The 17,442-nt window shown below is 47.8% G+C and overlaps 1 protein-coding gene across 18 annotated transcripts in view; it reads right to left on the bottom strand.

Annotated features, from left to right (window-relative positions):
• Nucleotides 1-17,442, bottom strand: part of PLEKHA7 (pleckstrin homology domain containing A7) — a 242,947-nt gene that overhangs the window by 62,039 nt on the left and 163,466 nt on the right. For all 18 annotated transcript variants that reach the window (XR_010841356.1, XM_067038143.1, XM_059069813.2 and 15 more), the window contains 5 exons: nt 9,854-9,965; nt 8,976-9,080; nt 6,249-6,321; nt 4,754-4,854; nt 997-1,160 (listed from right to left, as the gene is read on the bottom strand). Coding sequence is in view for 17 of the 18 variants with exons in the window: in XM_067038143.1 (XP_066894244.1) it covers nt 997-1,160; nt 4,754-4,854; nt 6,249-6,321; nt 8,976-9,080; nt 9,854-9,965 (555 nt within the window). In the remaining variant the exon portion in view is untranslated. The remainder of the gene's footprint in view (nt 1-996; nt 1,161-4,753; nt 4,855-6,248; nt 6,322-8,975; nt 9,081-9,853; nt 9,966-17,442) is intronic.

Here is a 17,442-nt window from a genome sequence, read left to right as displayed (position 1 = left end):
CAGCATGACAAATGCTCGACTGAGTTGCTAGGAAGCTCCAAGGGTAGAGCCTGACCCCAACCTGGCCTCTTGAGGGAGGTCACTATCTATATCAAGGGTCTGATCGTCTCAGGAAAGATATCATGAAGCTAGGAAGTACCACTAACACCAACAATTGCATACACATGAGTTGGAAAAGGTGGGCAATATAAAAACATCCATGTGAAACCCATTTGCAGTTACTGAAGAATCTTGTCTTTAGGTTGCTGGAGAACACTACTCTTGTTTTGAGGCCTCACTAACAGACCTTTGTCAAAGAGGCCTCTAAGCAGAGCAAGGTGTCCAGAGAGTGAAGAACGGGGCTCATGTCAGATGGGGACTGGCTAAAGGCACCCTGACTTTCCAGGACTGCCCCACCTTCTCCAAGCCCACGACTCCACTCGTTTCTCCTCTGCCTTCTCACAGGGAATCACCCACAGTCAACAGACTCAGGAACTTCAAGATCCCTGATGGTACCCTGGTTGGCCCGCTCGAGGGAAGAGGCAGCTGGAAGACAGCTCCCAAGTCAGCTCCCAACAACAAGGTGGGCCGTCAGTGGCATGTTTCCAGTTTGCAAGATTTTTCTTGTCTGTCCGCTCCCTCCTCCCCAATCTTAGCCCCCAATGTTTTCCCTCCCACCAAACACAAGAGAAGAAAGACTGAGAAACATACAACCAGGTACCAAGGCTGTGTATCCCAGGCAGTCATTTCACCCTCCCAGCCCTTCCTGTTTCTCTGTTTAATGAGGACAGTGGACTAGATAATTCCTAGGGGACCTTCCAGCTCTGCCTGCAGCTTGCGTTGGCCCTGTAAACAGTCTCCTCCTGGAAGAGGTCACCATTTAAAAGGACTTCAAAGAGAGGGCAATGCTTAATACGAGTGAGTGAACGGTGGAATTCTGGGCATCCAAGAGTTCTTATTTGGGTTCCCCCACCTGTGTAGGAAGAGCTCTGGCAGGGACCCTCCATGGGGACTGACCTCTTCAGTGACGATCGAGATAGCACCTGTGCAGCCTGGTTCATGGCCCTGACCCAAGCGTTCATGTCCTCCTGGGTGTCAGCACTGAAGTAGTAGGTCCTCATGCCTGACTGCTCGGCCTGAGAGCTATTATAGATGAGTGCTCGCATCCCCATGTGCACGGCCTGGAGGGAGAAGACGGAAACCCAGGTCAGAGAGGTTAGTGTGCATCTCACTTCCAGGAGCAAAAACCAGAAACGCCCCGGCCAGGTTCTCCCTTCTTCCAGACTAAAAGCCCACGCACCACCCAGCTTATTTCCACACCTGGAAAAAACGTCACGGGCTGGATTCCCTTTTGTTGGTGAAGCCAGGCCTAGGAACAGCTGTGTCTGTTCCCCACAGCAAAAGCCCCGCAGCTGTATCTGTTTCCTACTTCTCTTACTCCCACTTAGGGAGGGGCACACAGTCAATTCAAGGTTTATTTGAGAAAGAGATTTTTTTTAAAAACCCTCATTCCATAGAAGCAGACTCTCGGGAATCCCTGTTTTGGTTCTTCTGAAGCACCTGCTGACTGGAATTGATTCAAAAATCAGCTGCTCAACAGCAGGCAGCTCGGTGCAGATATTCACTCTGCTTCCTGCTTGGGCATGAAACATGATGTACGCCCATCAAGGAAGCTGCTCTTTTGTCTCGCCAAAGAGGCAATACAAAGTTCAGCTGAGCAGTCTAACACTTGACTGGAGACCCTGGCACACCTACTATACGTCAGGAAGCCTCAAGGTGCTTTCACGTGTTCCACACAGGTACTGGGAAGAGCAACTGCAATGGACTGCGAACAAGAGGTTTTCCCCCTTGTGCTCTGATAAGCAAGGTCCTTTAAATTCGCAAGGAAAAAGCTCACCAAATCCACATAGGAAAATGATGTGGAAATAGGAAGATTTACAGAGTGCCTACTATGTGTCTCCTAGGTACTTCCGTGACTTTAATCTCATTTTAAGCCCAACAGCCTTATAAGGAAGGAACAGAATCTCTTTTACAGATGTGGTAAGTGAAGCTCTGAGAAGTTAAGTAACTTTCCTAGATTTCCACGCTTGGTCACAGATTCTTCACAGCACCTATTACCTGGTATTCTTTATTTTACATGCTTGTTTATCATCTCTCTCTTCTCCAGAATATAAACTCGATGAGAGCAGGGACTCTGTCTATTTTGTTCACTACTATAACCCCAGGAACAGTGCCTGGTACATAGTACGTGCCCAATAAATGTTTTTTGAATGAACGAAAAGTTGGAGGCAGGATTCACACCTAGGAATATCTGACTCTGAGTCCAAGCTTCTCTGTACAGCGCTCTCAGGCTCTATCCAGAAATGAGTCTGATACAGATCACTAGTCTGATAATCTGGATCCAGAATGACAGACAGACGCCATGCAAGGACCAGTCAGAGAAAGCAAAATGAGAGAACTAAACAGAATCTGGAAAATGACATGTTTCTAAAATCACCAATGGTCATGGATAAAATCTCTCAGGTGAACTGTCAGCATTCACTTCTCCACTCACATGCCTAACATCCAGGTCCAAAAACGATATTAAATATGGGCCTGCTTGTGACATTCACATATCTGAATCCATCCAGCCCAGTGCCAAGGGAGTCCAGGCAAACTCAGCCTGCAGCTAAGGGTTCCACAGCGGCTTCTGGGGCAGGCATTTACTTGAGTAAGCTAAGGTGATTCAGTGAACAATCACTGACTTACAGAGGACTAAACATGAAACAGTAGTAAGCCTGAACCAACCTTAACTTGGGAAGTATAAGGAGTGTCATTCACCACAACTCCTACTACAAATGACTGCTCCATGTTATCTGTTTGCAGAATGGGACTAGCCCCATCTACCCTGGCAGAACTAGCTGATGGTTAGTTTTCCTGGAGAAAGCTCTGAATGGGTAATCAACCATTTATAGTGCAGTGATACCAGACCTGTGGATGTTCAGAAGAAAAGTACCTAACCCGAGGACTTAAGGAAGGCTTCCTGGAGGAGGTGGCCCCTGAGCAGACACCTGAAGGAGAAGTAAGTAAGAGTTGGGGAACTCTTCAGGGCATTCCAGGCTGTGACTAAAGCTCAAGGGTGGGGTGGGGGGGAACGATGGCTCCTAAAGGCCACCGAGAGCCCTGCTTGGCTCCTCCTACAGACCTAGAGGAGCCTCAGGGTGCATCTAGCACCCTGGCTCCCTGACAGTGTCTAGGAGCTGCCTGCCTGCGAGTACAGTTAGAAAAGACAGACAAGAGAGAACCACATAACCCTTCAGGCTCTGCCTATGTACCACTACAGATACTCTGAACAATCTCAGGCAAGGTGCCCTAGCAACAGTCAGAGAATTTCAGCTCTGCAAACTGGGAAGAATTGATATCAGAGGCAAGCGTAAGGCCCAGGACACAAAATACTGCACACTCCTCAGTATGCCCAAGAACATGGATCCTGAACTGTCCCAGGGCCCATCCTCAGGTTCCTAAAAGAATGACACTGCAACCCAAAGGGAAGGGAACTCTTTCACACTCAGGAAACCACAGCCCTGTCTGGAGAACCACCTGAACATCACCCATTCTGACTGCAATAGCTTTTCTCCCTTCTCAGACCCTGAAGACCCCAATCATCCCCCCAAACATGCATGCCTTCTGTCTCCCAGAAAATATATTTAGGGAACACTCTTGGTGAAGCCTATTAAAAAAAGAAGAATGTACGACACATAAAAGATGTTTTCCTAGAATGTATTTTCACACCTCCCAACGAAGCGTTAAGATGAACTATATATAGTTATTATAATCAGTTACTCTGAGGATATCCCAAACGCTGTTCCCCCACCCCCAAATTCACGTGCAACAGCGTTATCCCGATCGTTTGCCCAGTAGCAACACTAAACCCTAGAAGGGAAGGTTTTTCTGAGGAAGGCTTTCAGGCTGCAAAAGACCAGGGTGACACCCATCGAACAAAATGTTTTCAGAGCCAACAATAAGCAAGAGAGGCTCTGAACAATTTAATACAACAGTATTCCTAAAACGATAACAATAAACATTAATTGAAACCACCTCCCACCTCCTGCAATGTGTATACGGGTGACCAGAGTAAGACATGGAAGAAAAGCAAAGAAGAGAAAGAAATTGTCCTCCCTCCCTGTAATGCAACTGAAAGAGGACAGAGTTCAGGGTGGAGATCTGCCTCCATCATCTTCCAACTTTGGGACTGTGGGCAAGTTTTTTCAGCTCTCTGATCCTCATGTTCCTAATCTATAAAATGAAGCTAATGATCCTGACCTCACAGGCTCCCCAAAGGATCAGATGAGGTAACACGGATAAAAGTGGTTCTCAGTCACAAAAGGTTTTACCGAAATAAAGCAATACCATATCATGCAACGTGAAGCGAAGGAGGATCCAGAATCTTTAACCCACAGCAACTCTGGAGTCACCGGGGACAGTGACAGCGGTATGAAAGCATGAGAAGGGCTGTGCTGATACTAGTCACAGAAATAGCAGCAGGAAAAGAGGGGTCTAAATACTTAAGCAAGGCTGGGGGACTCAAAAGCTAAGATACAAATGAAAGTACTGTGATGTGGTATTATTCTTGTTTAAAGAATTGATAACTTTGTTAACGTGAGTCTGAAACGCTCAACCTCTTAACTTCTTCCCCCAACCCCCAGCAGAAACAACTGCTTTTGTGAAGCTTTTTTGGGGAACACAACATTTCTTAGGATGGAATTGCTGCACTGGAGGAGCCGGGGGGCAGTACCTTAAAGGAATACTTGCGACTTATGCGATCCTCGGGGGCCACTGCTGAGATCACGTAGCTGGGCAGAGGAATGCTCCCCAGGACCACTTCTTCTCGGCTGTCTTTGAATGGAAATACAAATCTGAATAACCTTCTGTGGCACCTTCCGTGGGCTGGTCCGTCCCACTGCCCTAGTTCAAGGCTCCTTATCTCTCCCAGGATGACTGCAATCACGGATTGCCCATTCAGGTGCTCTGGGGACATTTGTGCTAGTGCTGGAACTACACAGGTGAATCAGACAGGGCCCTGTCCCCGAGGAGAGGGACAGGCATGTAAACACGCTCAGCTCGACCGGCTAACTCCTGAAATACAAGGCATACCAAGTGCTGCGGGAACACACAGACAGGAGTGGCACACAGCCTGGGGAAGTGGAGAAGGCTTCAGAAGGTGATATTTAAACTTTTGTAAAGGATGGGGAAGGGAATGCTGGGTGGTACACACCTCATAGGCAATGTGAGAGCAGGTGTGAAATATCCTACCTTTTACGTCTATGCTCTTCCTCCCCCAAACCGTCTTCGTTACCAGAGGTAACTTCCTAATGACAGAACTGGTCCCACTGCTGTCCCACCCAAAGGCACTTGCTGACCGTCCACTGGATACAGAATGAAGTCCAACTTCCTCTGCCTAGTGTCACAGCCCTTTTGCATTTTGGCTCTTACCCACCTCCTGAGCCTTATCTCCTAGTGTGTGCTCCATGCAAGACTCACTCTGGCTTTGCAGGTCTGTCATTCCACTTTCTTCTGCTTCTAGAACTTTAATCAAGTTGTTTCTTCTGCCTAAATGCCCATCTTCCCCCCCTACACATGGGCCTAACCTAAAAAGCCCAACTCGAGCCCTAATTCTTCTAAGGAGCCTGCCCAAGTTCTCCAATATGGATTTGGCTTCTTGTTCCTCTTGAACTGCCTAAGCACTTTGGATGTCTTCCAAAACCTAGTCTTGTCTTAAAATTAGGCTATCTCTTCCTCCATATTTTGAGCCTTACTTCCTTCTCACCTTTGCACAGCCCCTAATTCTATGTATTGGGGCTCCACAAATGTTCATATGGCCAATTTAATTCACCAGTTGCCCATCCAATAACAGGGGATAAATCCAGATAACAGGTTACAAAATATAATGTTCACCTATACTTCCCATCTCTCTCCAAATTGAATCAAAGGTTTGCCTGTGCCCCATGTGGGGCAGAAGCTGGAAAACCTCCAGATCTTGAGACCTTAAGTAGAAGGCAAACCAGATTCTATTATTTTAACTCAACAAATGACACTTCCAGTGCTGGGACTGGTAAAAATGAAATCACCAACCATGCACATATGTAAAAGTGAACACTCTGGCAGGTTAACAGGTCATCAATTAGCTCAGGCCACTGGTCAATTCACTGGATTTGAGAAGACCACCATTTGCATCACCTCACCACCCCCTCTGGCACAAAGACCCCTTGGTGGCCTGAGCCTCAGCTCACCTTTATAGTAAAACAAGCAATAATCAGCAAGCACAAACCACCTCCTCTTCCACAGCCTCATCCCAGAACTGTCCTGCAAAGCAAAGGAAACTAATCAGGGCAATATCTGAACATACTGTTCCCCCTCCCCAGTCATGTACAGCCTGATTCTGGAACCGAGACTTGCCCATATTCACTTTCTTTCAATAAATTAATAAGTTTTTACTGCATAGCCATTCTTTGAATAGGACATTAAAATTTAGATCCAACGATGGCTTATCCCCAGGAAGTTTTGTTTCCTGTAAACAGGCTAGTGTATCACAAGCATCCTCCTTTTAGAAAGGAAGATATGAATTCAAAATTACAGTTCTTGAGGGCTTCCCTGGTGGCGCAGTGGTTGAGAATCTGCCTGCCGATGCAGGGGACACGGGTTCGTGCCCCGGTCTGGGAAGATCCCACATGCCACAGAGCGGCTGGGCCCGTGAGCCGTGGCCGCTGAGCCTGCGCGTCTGGAGCCTGTGCTCTGCAACAGGAGAGGCCACAACAGTGAGAGGCCCGCGTACCACGAGAGAGAAAAAAAAAAAAAAAAAACAGTTCTTGGGCTTCCCTGGCAGTCCAGTGGTTACGATTCCATGCTTCCACTAAAAGGCGCGGTTCGATCCCTAGTTGGGGAACTCCCACATGTCGCGCAGTGTGGCCAAAAAACCCCCAAAATACAGTTCATCCATTAAGAAAGAAATCAGTTTTTAAACAAAAGGGAAGTTATTTATTTATTCCTTCTTTCCTTCATTCATTCACTGATTCAGGTGCTACACTGTAAAATATCTTCACTTATATACTGATTAGAAAATTGGTTTACATAGTATGAAACAAAGAGTTTAAGTTAGCTAATTAATCAATGAGGCAAAGTTCTCATTAGACTAAGTTCAGTTATCTACCACAAAGGACTGATTTTGCTGTGTTTTTCCTTCCTTTCAACAGAAAAAGACCTGGATTGTCTTGTGAAAAAATTTTTAAAATATGGCTAGGGTAGGAAAATAGTAGTTTTAGGGTCACTTTTCTCCCAAACCTAGGAAAATTCCAGAGCCATGTTTAGCTGTTAAAATTGTCTTCCTTCTGCAAAAGTTTTTGACAGGCTTAAATTTTTAAAAATTGTATTCATTCTCCATTTACTAAAGTGTTAAAAACTTGCTAAGCTCCTGCATTTCTTGGTTTTATCTTCTGCATTAACCAGGTGATCTGGCATATGATACTTGCTTTGTTTGAAAAGCTCTTCTCCATCCTTCCACATCTGCTTCAAATGTCAGTTCCTCTGGAAAGCCTTTCAGGACTCCCCCAAGCATAGCTACATTCTCTCTGCTGTGTGCCCACAGCACTGTACACAGACCTTGGTTACAGCTACAGCACAGCCAAGGAGCCGAGGGGCCTGGGCCAGGGGGTGTCTGTTGGGGAGAAGGATTATTTACAATACCTTCCCTCTACCTCCACATTTCAAAGGCGCATCCTTTTGTTTAACGGAGGAGACGGGGATGCAAGTGGAAAAAGTCAGAGGGTTAGATTATTCAGGTAAGAAAAGAGAATGAGAACAGAGCTGTGAGGGAAGAGGATATCATTAAGAGAGGGTGATGCCAGAGGAGTTCTGGCCAGAAGAGGCTGGAGAGCTGTGGGAGCTGCCATGCGGAGCAGAACTGGGGGGAGAGATTTCAAGGGGACATTTAGGAATTTATTCTGTGTAGTGTGAAAGGTAATGTCTTCCTCTGTTTTCCCACAAAGCCTTTAGTAAAAATGCACATCATTGCTCTCAGAATTTGTGTTTTTTTGGATAATATGCTATGTGAGAGACTGTGCTGGGTGATGACATGACACGTGAGAGGTGTTTCTATGTTTCCCCCTGCAGACTATGACATGAGTTCCTCAAGGGGCAGGAACCACGTTACTCATCTCTTTGTCGTTGCTGTGAGAGCACTTAGAACACGGCAGGCAGTTGGTGGGTGGGTGGGTAGATGAATGGATGGATGACAAGAAAAGAAGGAAGGAGACAAAAGGGATGTGTTCTCTGACCCTGGGAGCTCACAGCCTATCCAAGGCCAGAGGACCAGAGGCAGAACAACTGCCTCTGGTGGAGTTGTGGTGAAGTGTGGTGAAGCTAGAGATGAAGGGTGGCCTGTGGGAGAAGGAGGAGCTGGTGATGGTGCTGAAGTTTCCAACCTGGGTGCCTGGGAAAATGGTGGTATAACCCCACCAAGATCCAGAAAAAACAGTTTCGGGGAAAAAGACAGGTAAGGGGTGAGGAGACAGTGAGCTGAGTTGGGCTGATTTGGAATCTGAGGTGCTAGGATGCTAGGTATGTGTTAGACTGGGGGAAAGGAAAAGATGGGATTTTTCAGGCAAATGATAACACAGGCTCTTTCACATCAGGAAGGCAAGTGCTGGCAGAGGATTGGCGGTAAGGCTGGATTCATACTGACCCACTCACACTCGGGCCCGAGTCCCAGAACAGCCAAGAGCACTGGGAACCGAAGCGGTTAAGTGGGTTTGAGGAAGGAAACTGCAGCCATTGAGCAGACTGCCGACTCACAAAAACGAACAGCAAGTCACTTAGCACAGTGGGCAGAATCTACTGGCTTCAGACAAACTCAGGAACAGAAAGCTTATTATTAGCCTGTTCCCAGTTCCCGGGGGTCAGGGTAAGGAAGGAATTCAGCAAGAACTACCTCCCTGCCACCCTTCCCTCCTCAGTCTCCTCACCTGCTTGTGCAACCAGCCCCTCACCACCACCGGAACATTGGGGTTCCTCCGAATGGCTTGGTCCCTCTTTCCAAAGCTGTGGACTTTACTGCTGGACTTTATGATCTAGGAAAGAGCAGACTTGAACTCTAGCAGCAGGGGGGATTTGGGGAGGCCCAAAAAGCATTTGCATGATAGGAGGGCTGTAGGCTCCCTGTGCCTTCATCTATGCAGCAGAGCCCTCTGATCAAAAGAACAGCAAGAAGACAGAGGATGGGCGTGCACACGGCCCGCCCGCAGCATCCTAATTAAAAGGCAGGTGCAAGAGCTAGCAAGCTTCCTGTTTGGGTCACAGAGGAAAAAAAAAGTAAAGGGATTTTTCAATCAACTTTCACCAGCAGCTGCTGGCCCTAATATGTCCTATGGCTTTCTGGAGCAATGCTACATTTTGGGTACAGAATTTGTCAATTTCCAGATATTTACCCCTCCTATCTGGTTCACTCCTCAGCATCCTCCCCTCTCTACAATGTTGGTTCTCTTCCTTGCTCCTCAGTCAGTGTTTCCATATTGTGGGCACAGAAACCTCTGGGCCCTTCTGTTGTGAATCTCACCATGCGGTCTTTGACACACATGTGAACAGAAGTGTGGCCCTCCAAAGACACGACAGGAAAATGAAGAATGCGGCCAAGGACATAGATGTCAGTCCTGGTTCTGTCAGCAATCACCTGTTTTCCTGGACATGTGACATAACCCCAACTGGCCTCAATTTCCTGATCTGTCATTTGGGGAGAATACTTTTTACATGTCTCCCTCACAAAACTATGGTGAAGATCAAATGGGTTTCTGGCTACAAAGGGGCCTGGCAAAATACAGAAGAGGGGAAGTGGCCAGGAGCTCACCTTGGGGCCAGGCTTGGCCTCCACGGTAGAAGTGGTCCCAGCCGTGGACGTTTCACTGACCATGCTGGACGGTCTTTGGTTTCTCTCTTGCTTCGACATATGTGGATTTGGCCTGTGGGGAGACAGAAGGGAATCCAGTGAATAAGTGGCCAGGCTGCAATGGGAAGTGGAATCTAAGATTTATTTCAGGTTAGAACTGGTTGATGGGACCTTAAACAGCCCAGGACAGATCTTCTAGACACCACCTAACTCCAGACTGCCGTTAGAGGGCCACGACACCCAGCCTACCCACGTGCTTCAGGGAATCAAGAGCATGACAAATGGGCAATCTCCACAGCCTGACACCCCACGAAGGGGCCAGGTCACTGCTGCCTGCTGTCCCAAGGTCCCCACCTTTATCCTCCTACTCGGGTGTTTGTGGCAACTGCCCCATCAGATGGGCACACACGATTTACCCCACTCTTTACAGCAAAAGCAATCCACACACACACACACACACACACATCCACACACACACACACACACACACACACACACACACACACACACACACACACACACACACACACACACACACCTCCATTTCCCCTGGCTCCCCAAAGAAGCTGTTTCTAATTAGTAACAAGAAACCACTTGCACACACATCCACACCCCCAGATACACAGGATTGCTTACCATAAATGCCAGTGGGGCTTGCCTCCCGAAATAGATTACTCAACAAAGAGTCTTATTCTAGGAACACTCCATTAGCCCCAAAATAGAGCCATTGAAGATATTAACCCCTTGTGCCATGCCTGGAGAGCACGAAGAAATGAAGCATGCCTGCATCCCCAGTGAAATTCCCCTTGATGTGTCCCCATCAGCATCCAGCAACATCATGCGTCCCACCAAGAAGGTCCACCTGCCCTGGGAGGGCCAGCGCCCTGGGAACATCATGGTATAGCACTTAAGAGCCATCACAGAGAACCCTTCTTACCTGCCTCCACGGAGCCCCAGCATTTGCCAGAGTCTTTCAAAGCAGCAGTGGCAGCAGATGACTCCACACAATCCAATCCCTATCCTTAAACAGCTCAATTCTTGACTCCCAGACCCTGCTAACTCTAGGATCTGTAAGCCTTCCTCAAAGTGTTAAGTCCCAGCATTCTATGGCTGGGCAACACGATCCAGGAGGCTGCAGTAAACTGAGGCTTTTCGCTTTTGAGGAGTGGAGAAAATCCAATTTGGAGGCCTGGGCCAGGGCCCTGAGGAGATGGAGATGGAGGATCCAGGCAAGACACAGCTGAGGAAGACACGCTCTGGATGTCTGTTCGCCAGGCTCACTTTTACACAGGGGCTATGAGGGAAAATCCTAGTTTCCACCCTGGAGACATGCTGCTTCCTTCAAAACCACTGCTGCTCAAAGGATAAGTGATCCTTCCCACACCCCAAGACAGACACCTGACACCGTGTACCATTAGGGAAGTCCTTCGCGGAAGTAGCTGTGACCCCCGTGCTCTCTGAGCTGTGCCAGCAGCAGGACCACTGCAGCGGGCACCAGCTTTCCAAGCGGCTGGGCCCTGCCGGATGCTTGGCAGCTGGAGGTGCAAGTCCCACCAGGGAGAAAGATCACTGGCTCCTGGTCAGCTCAGGCACTCACTCCAGATTCCCCGCCCCCGGCCTCCATCCCAGCCAGACTTTTGTTACTGCTCCCCACTCAGAGAATGTCACCACACTTAGAGCCCGCTCACTGTTGGCAGAAGCTGTGTGCAGCAGAGATAATCGCCAACCGGGGGTGGGAAGGGGCTCTGAGAGGCTGCCTTGTCCAGCCCCTGCCTCCAGACAGAACTATGCCCGAAACGTCTTCCTGGAACCTGGTCTTGCCTGACTTCAGATTTACAGAGGTTGAGACAAGGAAGAAGAGTTCTCAGGTTATCTCAGTCATGGCAGCTGTATCTCTAAGCCAAAATTCAGGACACAAAGTCCAACAGTAAGAAAGGTTTGTTCGGGATTTTATCAAGTTTAATTGGCTCCCATTTAAGACACTGATATGAGGGTTATTATAGAATACTTGAGAAATATAAGAAAAAAGCTAAAAGGAAGGAAAAAAATCACCATAGTCCTGTTACCCACAGGAAAGTCATTTTTAATACTTGGTATATTTACTTTCATTCTTTTTCATATGCCTGTTTTTTTTGGGGGGTGGGGGATGTGTGCTTTTTTGTTTTTATATAATTGTGATCATACTGTGTTTACAATTTTTCATCTTGATTTTTAAACTTATTGTAATATAAACATCTTCTCCTTCTTCTTTTTTAAAAAAAATATTTATTTATTTATTTGGCTGCACCAGGTCTTAGTTGCTGCATGTGGGATCTTTAGTTGCAGCATGCGGGCCCCTAGGTGAGGCATGGGGGATCTAGTACCCTGACCAGGGATTGAACCCAGGCCCCCTGCATTGGGAGCATGGAGTCTTACCCACTGGACCACCAGGGAAGTCCCTCTCCTTTCTTTTAAACTCATCCATGTCATTTTAAATGACTGCATCACATTCCATCAACTAGATATGCCATCACTACTCTGTGGGACAAAGAAGAGACTATCTGGATTTGTGATTGCTCAGGAAAATCAGGACAGATGCCCATTTTTTTGCCATTTCTGCACCTTACAATCTTGAACTCTAACCGTAGTCATCTTCCTGTATTCTAACCTCATGTCCCCTCCCTACACTAGCTTCTGGGATGCTGGCTGGCTGGGGAGCTCCTCCAGCCACAAGTGCAGGAAGAAAGAAGACTTCCTTGCAGCCTTGGGTAGGTGAGGAAAGAAGGTACGAGTACCACCTAGAGAGCCAGGTATGAAGAGATTTCAGCTGGAAATGGACTGTTAGTGGCCCCAACATTGAACATTAGTGAGGGACGGGACAGGGGTGGCAGGGTGAGGACAGGGAGAAACACATGAAGACAACTCCATTCTCCATGACTATAGAGACCTCTGCTCAGCAACATCCAGAGAAAGCTGCCTTATTAGCAGACAAGATTAAAGTCCAAACTAAATCTGCCCCAGAGAGGGGACCATGTCATCTCTACAAACAGGGAGCGTGTCTTCACCAGGAGTCCCCACTCAAGCAAAAGACTCAACCATTACCTAGCAGTCCCTGACCTGACTCTTTGAAAGAACAAGGCGCACACAGCTACCCACTTGGCCAAGTAACAAGATCTGCATTCAGAGGATGTTCCTCTGAACCTCTTCAGCATGGGCAATGGTCTCTTAGGTCCCTCAAAGGGTGACTATCACTTCTGGAAATCACTAGAAGTTATCTGGAATTTCAACTGGTTTAAAAGAAAAAAAAAACAAAAAACGATGGTGGTCACGCTTGGGACACCATTTGGTATTCAAAAACGAGGATACGAAAAATGTCTCAAAAACAATTTTCTCACTTGGCTGGAAAGCTGGCTCTGATGGAAACTTCTAGAGGTCATTTGCCACATTATTTTGAGCAGTGGGAACATCAATGGAGCATCTGTGTAGCCTCCTGAAGAGACAACTCTGAAAGGAGCAACAATCACTTGGATGTGGGCATTCTGGCACATTTGCTTCAGCCAGTTACGTCTTACAGGTGTGTTCCCCACTGAAAAGTCTGACAGGGCAGACACTGATTTGTCCTCAACTCCCCAGACTCCTGACAGGTCTTACTCAAGAACAGCGCCCTCCCCCAGAGAAGAGAAGAAGAAGAGCCTGTGCCCCTGAGTTGAGCAGCTGTGAAGGTGGTTTGGTTCCCAGCAGCATGCCCTCAGGCACATGAGTCACACAGATGCCGGCAGAGGTGACAAAAAACTGCACACACTAGGGGAAGGCAGACTCTTAGTGTCATTCAATAAAATCTATTACCTTAAAAGCCTGTTTGCCAGGTTTCTGTGCTATCCTGATTCCCAAAGTACAGTGGGATGATTTGAACAAAGAATTCTCTTTCCTTGACTTGGGCTACATGAATGCTGATTATTTTGCTGGAGGGGTGTGGGCTGAAGTTCAAAACAGTGAGCTAGAGTTTTAACTCAATTGCCTCCCCTCTGAAAAGAACAAAAGAAGTTAGAACCACACAGAAATCAGTCTGGAGAAGCCCAGGAGGAAAATGACCTTCATTCTACTCTGAACTTCCTCAAGGATGTGTCAGGTGAACCTGGGCAGGAAGTCATTTTCTCTGTCCCTCAATTTACCCATCTACAAAAGGAGCTGCTTCTGCTTCCTACATTTCCAGGAGCAAATGCATGTGACACTGTCAGATGTAGTAAGAGAGAGAAGTTATAAATTCAGAAACCACTCCTTTCTACTGGGTCTGAATTTAAGTGAGTTTGGTTAATGGGCTCCTCAGCTGCCTCTCAGTCAACGTCAGGAACTGGAGCAGACTGAAGCGGCAGCACAGCAAGACCCCATTGCTGTTGCAACAGGTAGGCTGCCAGGCCAAGTGTCACCAACCCTTAGGGACAGGTACACAAGGTCAAGCAAGCCCAGGGACCAGCCTGTTTTTGTCCAGCACCTGCTGTGTCAGGCACTTTGCCTGCATTATCTCACTTACCCTTGCAAAGCCAGTTTTACCTTCTCCATTTTGTCAAAGAGGAAACTGAGGCTCAGAGAGATTAATGACTTGCCCGAGAGAGAAGCTGGACTCCAAAACCTAGGCTTCGCCACAGAGATACCATCCCACGGCAAGTCCCAAGGTCTGGAAGAAACAGGCTTTTTGCTCTTCTCAATCCCAAGAGCAACCCCCAAACCAAGAAGATCCTGGGGTGGTGGAAAGACCATGAGCCCAGAAAAACAGGATCTCAACAAAGCTCAGCAGCTTACTGACTCTCCAAGAGTCACGCCACTATTCTGGGCCTCAATTTCCATTTTTGCAAAATGAGGTGAAAAGAACTCTCGTCTCACAAGGTGGTTATGTAGACTGAAATGACTCTTTGAAAACCACGAAGCACTGCACTCAACGAAAAGCGCTGTTTGTCCCTGTTACCAGTGGAGACTCCAGAATTTAAATCTCAGGTATACTTTATTTTTATTTCTAAGGCACTTCTCTCCAGAAAGCTGAAGATACCAGACCATTAACTTCTGAACAGCAATCATTTCCTATAAACAGCCCTATAAACACCTTCGCTGGGGCTTCTTTAACATGTAATAACCCTGTGGCTGGGGGGTTGGCCTCCCTTTCTTTCTCCAGGAGAAAGAGAATGTCAAGAGTCTTCAAGGCTATGATGGGAGGTTAAGAAGCTATGAGAAATCAGGAATCTCTTACGAAGACGACATCATTAGATGACATCTGTGGCCCATTAATTCCTAGAAAAATAGGCACCCCAATTCATGCCCTATCCTCAAGGATTCTACATGGAGAACTCAGCTGAGATTACTGGGTGCATGAGAATAGGCAGACTCACAAACAACCAGCACAACCAGCATTTTTTAAGGCGCTCACACCCACTACCCTAAGGGGTTTGCGGAGAGCAATACACAATGAAAAGCAGGAATAAAACAAAGTTCTTGTCCCAAACAGGCAGACACCTCCACACCTCCTCCTCCCAGAAAAAGAGACACAGACGGACCACCAACGCTCCCTGTACACACTCCCAACATCCCGGGGGAGGCTGTCTGACAGGGGTTTTCATTCAGCGACTGTGGCCTCATTATTCAGCTAAGGCTTTCTGCATTCCTTCCCCTTTACCCCCAGCTTCTCTCTTGAACACAAGTTCCTGTTCCTCCCCCTACTCCATACCACCTCGGGGGCTGGGAACCAGCCCAAACGGCGGCCCTCACCGGGCACAACAACAACCCAGTGAACTTCGAGGGCTCCTCTCTCCCACCTTCAAACCCAAGCATTGTCCTGAACTTGGCCCGAGTCCCGCTCTGCCATATGAGCCTGGTCCAGTCTCTTCTGCTGTCCAGGCTCCATGTCTCTGTCTATGCCGAGGGAGAACCAGACTTTGACCTCTATTGTCCTTTTCACCTCTGTTCTGCTGTTTCAGAGATGCTACAATTCTAACTCCAGCCTTTGGCAAGCCCTTTTCTAGCATATCCGCTCCTCCTGGATTACCAGGCAGCCACTTTACACATTAGAAAAACAGCCTTTTCTAATGGAGATCTGGGTACTTCCAAGACCAGGAGGAGGTGAAAGAAGAGGACAAGGAGGGAAGTCACAGGAAGACAAAATCACTGTGCAAGCAGCAGCTTCCCGTCCACACACAGCAAAGCCACCACTGCAGCATCTTCCTCAGCACAGACAGACGGAGACGTGGTTGCTGTGTGGCAACGACTGCATCCCCAGTGCCAATGCCCTTTGAAACAGCAACATCCAAAGCCAAGCCAACACCCAGGTGTCTGAAAGAACTAAGGACACCATCATCACCTCTTCCCTTACCTGTGTCTGTCACCAACACCGCCTCTTAGACCAGGAAGGAAAACTGAACAGTCAAGTTTCTGCATCTGCTTGCCAGGTGTTCCCATTTTTCCTCATTTTTCTGCTGCCATGGCAACCAAATGCAACAGGCAAAGCTAGCCCAAGACTGCCAGTCTGGAAAGACAAGGCGCTGGCTGTATCAGCTGCAGACAGCAACACCTCAGCCTCAGAGCCCGGGGCTCAGCAGATGAGCTACAGGACAGACTCCTTCTCCGAGCTCAGAGTTGTAGCGCACACCCTCTGCCAACCTGGGCTCTTAATCTCTCACTGAGAGCTTTCACCAACTTGAAACTGCAGCAAGAACGGAAGACAGCCATCTCTAGCAGCAGGAGATACCCCACCCCCAGGCATAATCAGCATATGCCTTGGAGAGTCTTGCCCTGCAACATGCAGAGTGAACCCCCAAAGAGGTCAAAGGTCAGGAAGGTAAGTCTAACCTTCAGCAAGATAGTATCTTTTAAAGTCTTATCCTCTAAACACCACTCATGAAATTCTAGGCAATTCCAATTGTGTTTTTTTCCTAAGCAGTCCAGTGAGAAATCGAAGGGCTGCTCAGACCTCAATGGAAGGAGCAAGCTAAACTTCCTAGGTTGCCCAGAAAGACAGGCCAGGATAGGGTCCTCTCCCCTAGTTAGGAAACTCCAAGGCGATCTTGGGGGCTTTACAGCTGGCTTCTGAGCAGAGCAGGCTTCTGAACTTCCAGAGCGCATACTCTCTCAACTAGACCCCACCTCATCATCAAATGTTTAACAGAGCCTGGGGATCAGTGTACACAGCCTGCTGTCAATCAGCTGCCAGCCTCAGGGCTCCGGAATGCTTCTCTCCTCTTCCCCAAGAGCTGCAGAGGCGGTGTCAGTGGCTTCCCGGGCATCCCAGCACTGAGAAGTAAATGCTCCTGTGCACAGCACCAACCACCAAAACCACAGCCTGGGAGTTCTCTGTGCCAAGGCTTCTGCCTTTATGAAGGCCCCTGGGTGTGGCCCTTTAAGTCACAAGCTCCCAATTCAAGAAAATCACTGAGAATCAGGAAAGAGGCCTTCAGAAGAAGAGACCAAATGATCCAATCACTGTAACTGAAGCCCTGTAAAAAGGCCTGAGGATGTTTTCTGGAGAAGAGACTACCGGGGAAGCTGGTGCCTTTCAAGTAAGCGTGAAGTTATTAGATCAAATTTCA

Source organism: Kogia breviceps, chromosome 7 (assembly GCF_026419965.1).
Source record: "Kogia breviceps isolate mKogBre1 chromosome 7, mKogBre1 haplotype 1, whole genome shotgun sequence".
Lineage (NCBI taxonomy): Eukaryota > Metazoa > Chordata > Mammalia > Artiodactyla > Physeteridae > Kogia > Kogia breviceps.
This window is presented reverse-complemented; position numbering and strand designations above follow the sequence as displayed.